This window comes from Fulmarus glacialis, unplaced genomic scaffold (assembly GCF_000690835.1).
Source record: "Fulmarus glacialis isolate BGI_N327 unplaced genomic scaffold, ASM69083v1 scaffold896, whole genome shotgun sequence".
Taxonomy (NCBI): Eukaryota; Metazoa; Chordata; class Aves; order Procellariiformes; family Procellariidae; genus Fulmarus; species Fulmarus glacialis.
In genome coordinates this window covers 36783-51963 of record NW_009217248.1, presented here as the reverse complement: position 1 = coordinate 51963, position 15181 = coordinate 36783, and the positions used below count along the sequence as shown (strand labels likewise).

At 38.2% G+C, this 15181-nt stretch overlaps 1 protein-coding gene across 1 annotated transcript in view; it reads left to right on the top strand.

The window, feature by feature from the left end:
• Positions 1-447: 447 nt before the first annotated feature.
• LOC104072234 (potassium voltage-gated channel subfamily KQT member 1-like) overlaps positions 448-15181 on the top strand; it is a gene marked incomplete at its 3' end in the record, with an annotated part of 29128 nt that continues 14394 nt past the window's right edge. The window contains exons 1-6 of the mRNA XM_009579577.1: positions 448-543; positions 1885-2087; positions 2140-2275; positions 3759-3885; positions 9871-9949; positions 12890-12986. Coding sequence (XP_009577872.1) covers positions 448-543; positions 1885-2087; positions 2140-2275; positions 3759-3885; positions 9871-9949; positions 12890-12986 — 738 coding nt within the window. The remainder of the gene's footprint in view (positions 544-1884; positions 2088-2139; positions 2276-3758; positions 3886-9870; positions 9950-12889; positions 12987-15181) is intronic.

Below are 15181 nucleotides of genomic sequence, written 5' to 3'. Positions count from 1 at the left end.
CTTCAGGGCCTTGGGACGACTGGTTAAGAGATCGGGAGCACAAGTAGTGTTCTCCTTTATCCTTCCAGTTGCAGGGAATGATGAGGGAAGAAACAGGAAGACCCAGCAGATCAATACCTGGCTCTGAGCCTGGTGTCACTGGCAGAATTTTGGGTTTTTTGATCATGGGTCTGTCTACACGACACCAAGCCTGCTGGCGACAGACGGGGCACACCTGTCTCAAACAGGGAAAAGGATCTTTGCACAGGAGTTAGCAGGGCTCATCGAAAGAGTTTTAAACTAGATTTGAAGGGGGGAAAAGGATAAAAACAGACTTGCTAGAGATAAGCTTGAGGGTGGCATGTGATTTTTGAGGGACAGTGTGCTAGCGAGGTCCTTCAGTCTGCTCCACGATGTGCTGAGTACACTGGAGCACATTTGAAATGTCTCTACACTAATGCGCGCAGCATGAGGAATAAACAAGAGGAGCTAGAAGCTTTGGCCCAGTCCCAGAGCTACGACATCATTGGCATAAGCGAAACCTCATGGGCACCTGTGACTGGGGTACCGTGATGAACCATTATAGGATCTTCAGGAGGGATAGGCAGGGCAGGCAAGGTGGGGGGGTGGCGCTGTATAAGGGAGGGGTTGGACTGTATGGCGCCTATAGTTGGCGATGACATGGTTGAGAGCTTCTGGGTAAGGATGAAGGGGAAAGCAAATAAAGTGGATGTTGTTGTGGGAGTCTACTATTGACCACCCAGCCAGGACGACGACATCGATGAATTATTTTACAAGGAATTAAGGGATATCTCTAGATCAGCTGCCCTTGTCCTTACGGGTGATTTTAACTTCCCAGACATTAACTGGGAATATCATACAGCGGACACAAACAAGTCCAGGAAATTACTGAAGCATGTTGAAGATAACTTCTTGGTGCAGGTAGCTGACTAGGAAAGGTGCCCTCCTAGATTTGTTGTTTGTAAACAGAGAGGGACTTGTGGGTGAAGTGGTGATTGGTGGCTGTCTTGGTCACAGTGACCGTGAAGTAGTTGAATTTCAGAAGTTGGTGATAGGAGGAGGACTGCTAGCAAAACTTCGATCCTGGATATGGGGAGAGCAGACTTCAGGCTGCTGAAGGAGCTAGTTCGTAAGGTCCTCTGGGAATCTGCTTTTAAAGGTATTGAGGTCCATGAATGCTGGTCACTTTTTAAGAGCCATCTCCTAAGAGCACAGGAGCAGGCAATTCCAAAGTGTCAGAAGTCAAGCAAGTGGGACAGAAGGCCGGCTTGGTTGAGCAGTGATCTTCTAGAACTTAGGCAGAAAAGGAAAGTGTACGGACGTTGGAAGCAAGGACAGGCCACATGGGAGGACTAGAGAGATACTGTTCACCACGGTAGGGAGAAAATTCGTGCAGCCAAAGCTCAATTAGAGTTTAAGCTGGCCAGCACTGTGAAGGACAACAAAAAGGGCTTTTTAAAATATGTTAATAGCAAAAGGAGAATCGGAGATAGCATTGGGCCATTGCTTGACGAGGTCGGTCACCTCACAAACAGGGACATAGACAGAGACATTTAATGCCTTCTTCGCCTCTGTCTTCAACACCGATGATGGACCCTGGGAACCCCAGGGCCCTGTGTTGAAAGACCATGACTGGGGGGATGATAAACTCCCAGCTGACCCTGAACTTGTTTGAGACTTGCTGCTCCAGCTGGATGCACATAAATCTATGGGGCCTGATGGGATTCATCCCAGGGTACAGGAAGAGTTGGCCAATGTCATCACGGGACCTCTCTCCATTATTTTTCAATGGTCTTGGGAGTCTGGAGAGGTTCCAGTCGACTAGAAGCTGGCAACTGTCCCAGTTTTCAAGAAGGGTAAGAAGGAAGACCCTGGTAATTGCAGGCCCGGGAGTCTGGAGAGGTTCCAGTCGACTGGAAGCCGGCCAATGTTGCCCCAATTTTCAAGAATGGTAAGAAGGAAGACCATGGTCATTGCAGGCCTGTCAGTCTCACTTCAGTGCCTGGTAAAATTATGGAGAAGGTTATTCTGGGAGTTACCGAAAAACACTTGAGAGACAACGCAGTCATTGGTCATAGCCAGCACAGGTTCACAAGGGGAAAGTCCTGCTTAACCAACTTAATTTCCTTTTATGACAAGGTCACCCATAGTTGACCAAGGGAAGTCAGTAGATGTGGTGGTTTTGGATTTTAACAAAGCTTTTGATACTGTCTCTCACAGTATCCTTCTGGATAAACTGTCCAGCACACAGCTAGACAAGTCCATAATATGTTGGGTGAGCAATTGGCTGGTGGATCGGGCTTAAAGGGTTGTAATAAATGGGGTTACACCAGGCTGGCAGCCAGTCACCAGTGGGGTTCCCCAGGGCTCAATTTTAGGGCCAGTGCTCTTTAATGTTTTTATAAATGATCTGGATGCAGGAATCAAATCTACATTAAGTAAGTTTGTCAATGATATTAAACTACGAGGAGCTGTGGACTCCCTCGAGGGTAGAGAGGCCTTACAGAGAGATCTGGATAGACTAGAGAGCTGGGCAATCACCAACCATATGAAATTTAACAAAAGCAAGTGCTGGATTCTCTACCTGGGATGGGGCAATCCTGGTTATACATACAAACTGGGGGATGAGGCTGGAGAGCAGCCCCGCAGAAAGAGATCTGGGGTTTCAGTTGATGGCAAGTTGAATATGAGTCAAAAGTGTGCCCTGGCAGCCAGAAGGGCCAACCGTGTCCTGGGGTGAATCAAGCACAGCATAGCTAGCCGGTCGAGGGAGGTGATTGTCCCACTCTGCACTGCACTGGTGCGGCCCCACCTCAAGCAGTTTAGGATGCCTCAATATAAGAAGGACATCATATTATTAGATTGTATCCAGAGGAGGGCGACCAAGATGGTGAAAGGCTTTTAGGGCAAGACTTACAAGGAGTGGCTGAGGTCATTTGGGTTGTTCAGCTTGGAGAAGAGAAGGCTGAGGGGTGACCTCATCGCAGTCTACAACTTCCTCAAGAGGAGTAGTGGGAGGGGAAGGTACTGTTCTGCTCTCTCTGGTGACCAGCAATAGGACACAAGGAAATGGAATGAAGCTTCATCAGGGGAAGTTCACATTGGACATTAGGAAAAGGTTCTTCACTGGGAGGGTGGTTGGTCACTGGAATGGGCTCCCCAGGGAGCACCAAGCCTGACAAAGTTCAAGGAGTGTCTGGGTGATGCTCTTAGTCATATGGTTTAGTTTTAGGTAGTCCTGCGAGGAGCAGGGAGTTGGACTTGATGATCCTTATGGGTCCCTTCCAACTTGAGATATTCTATTAATCTATTTTGAATATACAAAAGCTGACATTACACTTTCTGCTTTTATGTTTATAAATTCTGTTTCATGATCTAGAAATGTTTCATATACTTGTTAGTTTTAGGAATGATATGCTTGTAGCCTCCCTCCATTCCTTATTTTTAAAAATTTTAACTTCTGGAAAGAAACAAAAGAAGAAGAATATTGTGGTTTTCCCTATGATATACTGATGGAATGGAGCTTAAACCATCCTTTTATTCATGCAAATCACATTCAGGACCAAATTATATCTCCCTTTTACATACTGGCTGGCATATGCATATAAAAAGTGAACAGATTAGACACAATCCTTTGCCTTGTATCTTTCATGTCAACAAGCTTATTTGTATTAGTCATAGGAATAAATTAGATGTGTAAACTGTAGTCTGTCTTTTAATGAAAAAACCCTGATATTTTGTCCTTTTAATTCTGATAGGAAATAGTTTTGGTTGTGTTTTTTGGTGCTGAATATGTGGTCCGATTGTGGTCTGCAGGCTGCAGGAGTAAGTATGTTGGCTTCCAGGGAAGAATACGGTTTGCCAGAAAGCCAATATCAATTATCGGTAAGATTTAAACTCTTTTTTTTTTTCTTGACTTTGCTATTATCATCCATTTTAAAGTAAAATGTCAACTACTGCAGGGACCGTATTGCAATTCTGAGCTATGTCTATCACTCAAGCATTTACCTGCTTTGTGAACCTATGCAGTTATTTCTTCTTTTGGATTGCTAGACCTGAACATTTAAAGTATGGCTGTGAGACACAAGCAGACATCAGCTTAAGGAAGGCAAAATTGTGAAGAAATCTTTAATAAATCTACTTGTGTAATTGGAGAAAATTGACAAGATTTTGAACACAAAATCCTTCCTTAGGTCTGCTGTAGAAAGTAAGCACAAAAGTGAGTATAAATTGGGAAAAAACATGGAAATGTGCAAAGTATAACTCAGGAAAAATTCCCCTGTGTAGTACTAAAGTTAAGCAGTTTTAGGTGGTTTGAGGGACTATTGTGGGTAGCATCTCTGGAGTAGAAGAGAGTTTAGGGGGAGAGGTGACTAATAGAACCTGTGGAACAGTGAGGGATTAATAAAAGGTGATGTTAGGACAAAATTGTAGTAGACCATAAAGTCAGTGTTTCTGTTTTAAGTCTGTGATTTTATAGAGACTCCAGTAGAGCTGCGAATTTTACGTTACTCAAACATCAACTAATTGAGTTTTAAATAGAGCAAAGTGGGAGAGGTGAAAAGGGAAGAGAATGACCTGATGTTTCTTTAACCATCTGTGACTTTATGGAACTTGATGCAAAAACTCAGGAAACAACATATTCTGTTATACATCTAGATGTGGGTAGTAAATAATGTGATGAGATACTGTACTCAGTTTTGGGTTATTGAGAAAGAAGTGTTTCATTACATACAAACAAATTCTTCGGCTGCTTCTAGAGCTGATGTAGTTTCATGATCTAACCATGAAGCCTACAGGTAACTGTTTTCCTCCTAATCATGTTCCTGACTTCTCTTTCAATTAAGAAATGCTTCTTAGGCAGGTATATTAGAGTATACAGGTGCAGGAGAAAAAGTGGCAGTCCCGTTAAACTGTGATTTCAACTTGATAGTGGTTCTCTATACTGGTATTGTGCATCTATCACAGTAAACATTAATGTTTATATAGCCCTTGGAGGAGATACAATGTTTTTTATTAAGAAAAGCTAAGAATCACTACAGCTGGTTGTGCATTCAAAGGTATCAGTACTGTTTTTACATTTAAAATTCCCCTGAGAATACAATACATTTAAAGTCAAGATTTGTTTTTAGATATCAAATGCAGATGGAATTGTGTCTATACTAATCCAAATAGCTAAACTTGGGAAATATATTTGCTGTGAATGATAGAATCATACTGATTCATCCTATCATTTTCAAATCAACAAGAATAAATTACAAACACTAGAAAAAGAAATAAAAGGATTAGAACAGAATGTAAAGTAAGGTATTCATTTTACTTTTGCGTTAATACAAAGGTCTTCATTTTAAAATCAGAAAATATCATTGAAATGTCTTTGATATCAGAGAGATGCCTTTCATGGGTTTTTGTCCACACTAAAATTTGGATTAATTCCTAGAAAGTTCAACTTGGGTAGCAATTTTGAACTTCTTTAATTTCTCCCATTCTCTTTCCTTTTTTCCCCTCTCTTATTGTAAATAAAAATTATTTTGGTGCTTATTACCAGAAAGAGATTTAGTAGTCAAGCCTAGTTATTACCTTCTTTTTTAAACTTGTTTAATATTGCATTCCATGCTGCATAAAATAGTATGTTAACATGCAACTTCTATAACTGGGGAAGGAAAATGTTAAGATAGGACACGCTATTTCTTGAATGGTCTTTTAAAATTTTATCTAAAATGAGTAATGATGCAACTTCTCTACCTTGTAAATAAAAAATTTTTATTTCTTAGGTAGATTTTCTAAAGTTAGCCTAATTTTTCTCCTCTTTGCAGACAGATTATAGGTGTTTACCTTTAAGTGAGAAAGGACAATTCTATAATTAAAGAACCTGTCAGGAGACATAGATTGAATTCATTCCCGGCATACTAAGAATGCCTAGGAAAAACACTTTATCTCTCCGTGCTTCTGCATTCCCTAGTTCACAGAATGAGCATTTCTAAAGAGTGTGCGGTGCTCATGTACTATGGCAGCAGCAGTAATAGTGATACCTTTCCTAAATATTGATTTAACACTTCTATTAGTTACTATTCAGTAGGATTAGGTTAGGAGCTAAATGCTTCTGAAAATCCCAGCCTAATTAGGGTTTTATGAAAGGCAGGTACCAAGCACAGGCAAAATCAAGAGAATGTCCTTTCACAACCTCTTTTATCCTTTTGTTGTTGTTGTTGCAGAAAATGTCACAAAGAATCAATTTATGAATTAACTTTTGTTTCTCCTGGTTTTGACAACATGCAGTTTGAAAGACATAAGGGGGACATAGGTTGCTGGTATAAAGACCTAAGTCCACATATGTGTGTCCATCTCATATTGTCTTTAAGTAAAGGACAATAGAACTTTATTTATGAGCATCTATAATTGGTTATGTATACAGCTCTGAAAAAGCATCAGCACCTGGTATGTAAAGCTCTTTTTGTTTAAAAAAAAGTTACTTTGTATAAACCTAATTTATGAAGTGTCCATAGAACACAAAAGTTCAGCAAAAAAGAATGTGATGTAAATCAAATTCAAATATGTGCATATAATCTGTTTAATTTAAGTCCTATGGACATCATATTATCTCCAGACTGCTAAGAACACACCTGCAAGCTGAGGGCTATTTACATTCTATAAAATACTATGGCAACTAAAAATTAAATTACAAATGCAAATATTTTTACTGTTTTAAATTTAAAAAGGATTAATTGCTTTTAATCAAAAAGCTGAGAAAGTAATTGCTTTTAATCAAAAAGCATACTAGAAAGTAAACTTGTGAGAACATTAGAAACAAGTCAGCAATTTGCTCAAAAAAGCAATACTCAGGTAAGCTGTATTATAGGTGTTGCTATGTGCTGTGCTGAAGTTTATGCATAACTAAGTAATGTTTCACTGGCAAGCTGATTTTTTAGATAAAAATGACAGCTGTTTGAAATTTCTCAAGGATTCAGAATATAAGAGTAAGCCACAGGGACAGTGGACTAGAAGTGGATGAGGTTTTCAAAGCTGTGTACTACACATGCTAAATTTTAGGGAATGTGATTTATGTAGGTCTGTCGTCTACATATGCAGTGCACATATTATATAGAAGACGCGATGTCATTTTTGTCTCTCCATGGCTCATGTGTATGTACAGACATGTTTGCAAACATGTAAGTAGGTAGAATGTTTGAGAAGGATATCCACATATCGCTGTTTATAAATTACTGGAATTCAATTTTTTAAATTACCAAGGCTTCCTGACACTTTCCTTTTTAAAAACTAATATAAATACTAATGTAATGTTATTCTAAATACTAATGCTTGTTAGAGTTGAAAAAGTTATTTAAACAAATGTTGGCTCTTTATCCTGGTATTTTCTATGCCGTGTCTGCTTAAATTTGAGTCTTGTGGAGACATTTCATGCAAAATATTTAAGCTGTTCCTGAAAAAGACAATTCTGGCCATTTCTTATGGAGGAGCACTAGCACTTCTACACTTTGAAGCAGATACTTGAAACTTCATGAGAAAATAGCTTTTTGATTGTCATTGAAAATCAACATCAAGCTGTCTGACTAACAAGCCTCTGAAAAATTGGTAGTTTGTTTATGCTTAAAACGCCCTGCTAGACGATGCTCTTATATTCTTCAAAGATTCAATCTGCAGTGAGCCTGCACAATTCAAATTTCAGGTTTCTCTGAGCAGCAGTGCTGGGGCTGGACGTGGAAAATCTGTTGATTTTGTTTTTATAGTGCTCTTCCTGAAACCGCCCAGGGCACATGGAAAGGGAAAATACCAGGCTTGAATGCTGAGGTGAAGTGGTGGGGTAGGAGGAATGGACTGAGACATACAGGCTCAGTGAAATGACAGGAGGATGGATGCTGATGCAAGGGTCTGGGAGAAGGATGTATAGAGAGACTACAAGCAAGCAGGAGGCTGCAGGAAAAAAAGTAGGGGCTGAAAATATGTGGGGTTGAAAGGTTGCAGTGTAAGGGCAGAAGGATATGCTGAAGACCTAGAGTGTAAAATAGGACTGTTTGAACCAATGAACTGGGATTAGTATGAGAAGCCTAAAGATTGGAAACTGGCAGGAAAACTAGGAACAGAGAAGCAACAGAGATAGAAGAACAGGTTTGGGGGGAAAAAAAGAAATATCCCTACCATGTAGAACACACTTCCAGAAAAGTGGAAAGTACAAATGAAAAATCTATGTTACTGTCACTACCTGATTGAAACTCATTTCCTACGTGTCAGTCTCTTCCTCCTTCAGTGCTGGTCATCAGATGCATATGTATATGTCTGATAACTTAGTAAGGACATAGGGTGCATCATTTGCTTAAGGACAAATATCTGTATTATGATGTGATGGGAAGAAAACCCTCCCTAAATTCCGAGTGTTTACAAATGTATGTTCACACACATACATAATAAAGGAACAGCATAAAAAATTTGGAAGGTCAGGTACTCAAAAGTTAAGATTATCCCAAAATGGAAGCTCTTTCTGTAGCCTTAACTTATCCCTCCCTATATTTATTTTCATTTTCATAAATGTACAATTATTATAGTACAGTCTTTAAACTGATTGAGTGCTATCCCTTGGGGAGGAATCCTGCTTTTACAGCAAAAATCAGCCTGATACTGGAAATTAATCTAAGTCAGAGAGTGAAGGAGACTGTTGGTTGTAGAACTGCTGCAATATTTGTTCCAGCAACTAAATGGCTGTGAATGAGGCACGAGAATGTTTAAAGGAGAGGAAAAAAGTTAGCCTTGTTGATAGCAACTGTTGTTGCCTCTGAAGTTGGATTCTATCCTGCATCTTGCCTAGGCATCACATGGAAACTCTGTGGCAGTCATTTAAATCGGTTTTCACAAGTGTGCCTCATTTTCTGGATGTCCAAATGAAGACTTTGAAGTCAGGTTACAGAGGTTCTGAGCTCTCACAGCTGCAAGTGAAGTCAGCAGGCACTGTTTTTTTTGAAGTGCTATATAACGTTAAGTGCTCTGAAGAATAAAGTACTGCCTGTTTAAAACTGGCAAGTAACATTTACCAAAACTTTTCCTCATTCTGTCTACATTTGCTACCCATTTATCATATTATCCTTTATTTTCTGGTTAGAATTTGAAAGTGAAGCATTTAGATGCTCTAAAGAGGATTACCACAGAAATGCCCATGAGGAAATTAGAAAAATGTCTTCTCAGAATAATGTTAGAGTAGGGTTCAATAATTAAAAGCAATAGACCTGTTCACTGAACTAGGATAAGAGAAAATAAGGGATGCTGGCACTGTGAACACAATCCATCATTTGCATTGTATAATGCTGGAACTGTGTAAACTGTGGAGTTGTGGAAAAAAAATGAAACTCTGGAAACAATTATTTTTTCATACAATTAAAGACTGTATCACAATGGAAACCAACAACTCTGATTCTTTTTAGGCAACTTTTGTTCTGACAGTTCCCTAAACTTTGAAAGCTTGGCTTTATAGCTTTGATACAATTTTTAAACTAAGTGTATGCGTGCGTACATGTGTATGATACTTGACTTTATGCATTTCATTATTGATCGAAGCAAACCCTTACTTTCAAGAGCCTTGAGCCAAAATGTGGATTCATTTCTAGGGTGTACATATGCCTTTGCCTTTGTTGTTTTTGTGGCAAGCTGCCTGATCTGTCAGGATCTTTAAAATTTCCATTATTAAATTCATCATGGAAGAAACTGTAGTCATTGGTTTTTGATGTTACATTAACTTACTGCCCACCAAATTTCAGCTAACTTCATTTCTTTTTTTAGAGTGCTTTTCTCAGTCCGTATTTGTTGTGTGTTTCAGTGCTGAGAGCTAACATTTAATACATTCTTGGTTTTTTTTTTTAACAGATCTAATTGTGGTAGTAGCCTCAATTGTTGTTCTGAGCATAGGATCTAACGGACAAGTGTTCGCCACCTCTGCAATAAGGTATGTTCTTCTAGTGACTGTAGCTCTTCACAACTGCAGAGCTATATTAGATGTATATCTAATTTCCCAATTTCTGAATTAGATGTGTATGTAATTTTCCTAATATAGGAAAAGTTACTATATTGAAACACTGGACAGTGGAAAACTGTGTGTTATTGTGCTTGGTCACTGGTTGGGAAGCAAGAGTGCAGAAACAAGGCATATGAAGAATGGTGGGAATGCTGAAGCCAAGAGGAAAAAACTAAAGAAACATTATGTCCTATATAAAACATCAAACAGCTCTCTTTCTGAGACAGAGAGTATTATAGAACATCAGTTTATTTAAGAAGTAATCCAGACAGCGCTTAACTCGGTACTTTTTGAGTACAAGTAATTACTTTGTTTAAAGAGTAATTATGCTTTGGTGGATTTGTTTGACACAAGTAACTCATACCATACATGAACCAGAAACATTTGATGTCTACACCGTTTGTTCAGCTTGCATCAAGTACTGCAAGCTTGTTTTGGGAAGTAAAGTGGGTAAACAGAAGAAAGGAATGATAAGCAGAGTAGGTGTACTTCCCACTCCTTCTAACTTAAATTGCAATATCTGCTGCTTGTTCTGTTACAAGCCTCTGATTTCCAACGCAGTCTAATCACTGGGAAGTGAGAAGGTACAGTACTGTCTAAACTGTCTATCTGTGTAGAAAAACACTGGAGGGAACTACATGTATAAAGTATTATTAAGGTAACTATTACCATAGAACATTAATCCTTATGTGATAATAAAGACTCACACAGGCAACATGAATGTGATTTATCAGCTCATATAGGAGAAGAGGAGGGTGAATGTGAAAATTCCAAAGATTTTGTTTAATTTAACTAGAAGTGTAGGAAGGACTTTAATGAAAAGGCCTGCTGTGTGTTTATATGTGAACCCAGGTGGCTTTGGGCTCAGTGCAGGCTTTCCCGGTGTTAAATTATACAGTCACTGTCCTAAAACTCAGAATGCTTTCTGCCAGAGAAGCTTAACTCACATCTCTGCAGTGTTGTTATTGCCCCATTGAAAAACCGTCTGGGTCAGGCAACTCTTAGTCCCATCAGGTTTACTCAGAACTGGGATGTGAGTGGCTGTTTTTGAATTAAGAAGGAATGAATCTCATATCCTTGCCTTTGCTTTTGTTGCTTTTAAGGTATACTGTTATGGTCCTCTTTGGACCTCCCTTAAATCCCAGCAATCTCAGAAAGCATGGGTGCATGCATACTAGGTTGTTTTCTTGTAAAATGAAGTTGCAAGCTCCAGACCCACCAGGTATGACGGGTTGACATTTTGATCCCTGCAGCAACCAGTGAGACTGAAACCTAGTAACACTGCAGAGTTCACAGCAGAGTCCTATAGCCTTCTGTCCTTACTGTTTTCAGTTCACCAAATTGATAAAAATGGTCTTCTTTCCAACCAATTTCTTTTCTCTTTTCAGAGGAAATGGGTTCTGCATGTTCAGAGGCTGTCTATCTGGAGTTTCTTGTTCACTATCTTGTTTTTTAAATCTTTATTTGTAAAACTGCCAGCCTATAACATGCATGTCAGCACTTGGCAGTAACATAACCATAATCATCTCAGATACAACAGAGACAGGAAAATCAAGAACTGCCATTAGGTCAAGGCATCAAGAGGTGTGTCTAATAATTTTACAGGGGAGCTACATGTAGATCTCTCCCCTCCTGACATAAGCAACGAATGAGCTATTATATTACCTAAGTCTATTGGTGCTCATGTATTTGGTAGTCTTGTAACTCTTCTTAGACCCATGTTTCAATTAACAGGTTTTAAGTGGATATTTTAAAGTTTCCTGCTAATTAAAAATATTATTCCAATGGCATATCAAAGAAATAACAAAATATGGTGTTCATATACACAGTCACTGATATGTGATTTGATAGTCAGGATTACTGTGTGCTTTCCAAAAAAATGACAAGCATTTGATCATTTGACTGCCAACTGTGAAAGCTCAGAAAACCTGCTTTCTGAATAAAGGAAAAGTTGGGTTTTTCAGAAGACAGTATGCCTTCCTAGTCTGAGTAACACCAGTGACTGAAGGATGGCACCATGCTGAGTTTCCTGCCTGTTGGTGTAACCCAGAAAAATGGAGCCACGAACTGAAATAAGAAGATTGAATTTAAAAACAGAAACAACAACAACAACAAAATTTTAAAGATAGCTAAAAAGAGCTAAAAATACTTTTAGTGAAAAAATTTCAGATAGATGAATTCAACATTCATCCTTTCCTGCTCTTCACTGTTTTGTTTCAGTGATAAGATAGTAAGGTAAGTGTAGGCAAACGAAGTTCATTGTCGAAAGGGTGGCTAGAATGAAATATTTCCACTGAATAAAATTCTGTTGAAGAACCTTATGGATCATTATTTTCTTTAGTTGAAAGTATTTGGAGTTTATGATTCAGTTATTGTCCTAAAATCACATAAGACTGTATCTATTTCCAATGAGATGATTTCTGTAAGTTACACAAAAAGGACTTCAGAAATACCATGTTTGAGTCACATTCTGTTTTTGGCAAATAGAGAAAAAAGTTTGCTCATATTTATGTTAGCAAAGCTTGAAGCACTGGTTTTGCTTGGAAAGGAAGCATTTGAGAATCATAATCAGGTAAAATATGCAAGTTTCCTCTGAGTTTGAAAGCATATATTTTAGACTTTTTTTTTGTTTTTCTTTTAACTAATTGTTGTCCTAGTCAATATTTGTGAATATATTTGAATATAATGAACTGTGGTCTAAACATGCTGACTACTGAGATGCCTCAATTCTAAGATGCAACCCTAGCCAGGGGCAATGCTATCACAGTTCTCTGATATGGCAGTATGTTAGTGAACATAGTCAACTATGTATAGATAGAGCAGTATTGTTCTCAATCATTAGTTTTATTTAATGTCCTATTTTTCTTACAGGGGGATCCGGTTTCTCCAGATACTTCGCATGCTGCATGTAGATCGACAGGGTGGCACCTGGCGACTATTAGGATCAGTTGTTTTCATACATCGACAGGTACTAGGTCTTTAAAGATCCCCAGCATTTTGTTTACTTTAGTATATTCTTTTCATGCAAATCATAGTCTGGTTTAAACGAACAGTTGCTGTTGCAAGGGAAAAAATACTTTAAAAGTCCATCATGTGTTTCTTTCTACTTTTAAAATGGGAACACTATTCTTTGCTTCAGGTCAGCGGCTAACAGGGTATCAGCACCAGTATTTTTTTGGAAATTAGCTGTCATACTCTTTGATGTTATCCTTAATATAATTTATTAAATGCAGTTATGTGGGCTGTCTTTCATATTGCAAAAACTGTCCACTGTTTTCACAGAAGATGTGTTCCTAGCTTGGTTGTACTGTGGAAAAACAAATACTAGTGGAAAAGCCTTGATAGAACAAGGCAATTATTTAAATCATTCTATTTTCTCCGCATGAATAAGCAGTTTTCTAATCCATTCTATAAATAAAAATACTATGTTACGACAATATGCAAGAAAAGTTACTTTTTCAAGGGTGTAGTCACAGAGGTAAACTTGGCTGTAAATTGTTATCTGTCCGTTAAAGCTTTGAAACAGTTATTCTGTATAAAAGTTCATTAAGCAGGAAAAGCTTAAATGTTTTAGTGCAAACTTTTAAAAATTTCTAGCTGAAGGCTTCTTTTTGGGGCTTCATGGAATCTCTTGATGAAAAGGCGATTTAGCTTTATGAACATAATAATAAACTTTTATCATTAGCCTTTAAATCTTGCATGTCATACCATACTGTGAAGGGCTAATACTGTGCTATGAATCTTCACATCAGACTTGTAAGGGTGGTTCTTTAACCTGCTCTTTATGAGTGTAGATTTGTTCTCCAGATATTGAGAAATAGTTATGGATTTCCACACAGACATTGTTTCATTTGCTATTTAGAAAACTCTTGTTCTGGGGCAAAGAATAGGAGGTACTTAATCCAAAAGATTGATTTAATATTAAAAGTTACTTTTCTTCCGTTTATTTTTTTCCCCCAGTACTGTAGGAAATTTTATGTCACGATGGCTGTGAAGCATTGATGCATACCAAAGTGCTCTAGTATAAAGCTTACTTTCATCCTGTACAACAGGATGAATTTTAATGCTCCTAGTCTGTGTGGTCTTCATTTATTATGGTCGCATTGCCTGGATATCTAGCTAGGGCAGAGCTGATATCCAAATACACTTTCTCAACATTTGCTAACCTTACTGACAGAGGTGTTTGAGAGAATTTTCTCCTGTGGGTGTTTAGAGTTTTAGTCAAGAATCTGGAAATACTATCTCCAAAATGTAACACTTAAGTCTTAAATGTCACAAACATAAATAAGTTCAATGATTTAAAAGGAAAAAAAATACCCTTGGAGAAGTGAATTTATGAATAAACGCACCTGAAGTTCTGCTAATCCAAAGAAGTGATTATGATGATATATAAAACTTTACAGATCTGTAGTACTTGTCAAAGCAGATCACCCACTAACACATTAATAAAAAACACACAGTTCTGTATTGACATTGGACAAGTGTAGCTGAAACCCTAGCATGGTACCGAACGGAAGGAAAAATGGAACCTTTATTCCTGTCCAGTCTCTTAAAGAAATTTTTGTTTAAAAAAAAAGAACCAAAACAAAAACACCTCAGCTGCTTTTTCTTTACAGGCAGAGTACAAGGTCCTCATTTATTTGTTGAGTTTGGTACTCTTTCAGAAAAAATGGGACCCTAAACCCTTAAACAATGTGAGAAAATAAATTCACATCTTTGTGACCTGTGAAAATAACAAACACTTGGACCTCTGTGGACCCAGAAGAGCTTACTAAAGTTGTCACCAATGATTTCCATGTGTTTTGGAATTTTACATATAGCTGTATTAGCTCACTTAGGCCCGATTTGGCTAGGATGCTCTTCTATTTTCAGCAGGTTGAGCTTATGCAAGCATTTCTCGCCAAAAGCAACAAAACATGAGTCAATATCACATGTGGTGATGGAAAGACATGGAAAAATCATGCAGCTTACTGAAAAACTGAGTTAGCCAATCCAGCTCCAGCTTGTAAGCCTCTCAATTAGTTTTACTTATTCCTCATCTTGGTTTGTGAGGTCTTCTACTGCTTTGAGGACAGAGTTACTGATAAGTTGCGGATTTGGGGTTGACTTGTATTTTTCCTAAACGTTGAATTTTATATTGTGTGGTCCTTATTGTAACTGAAA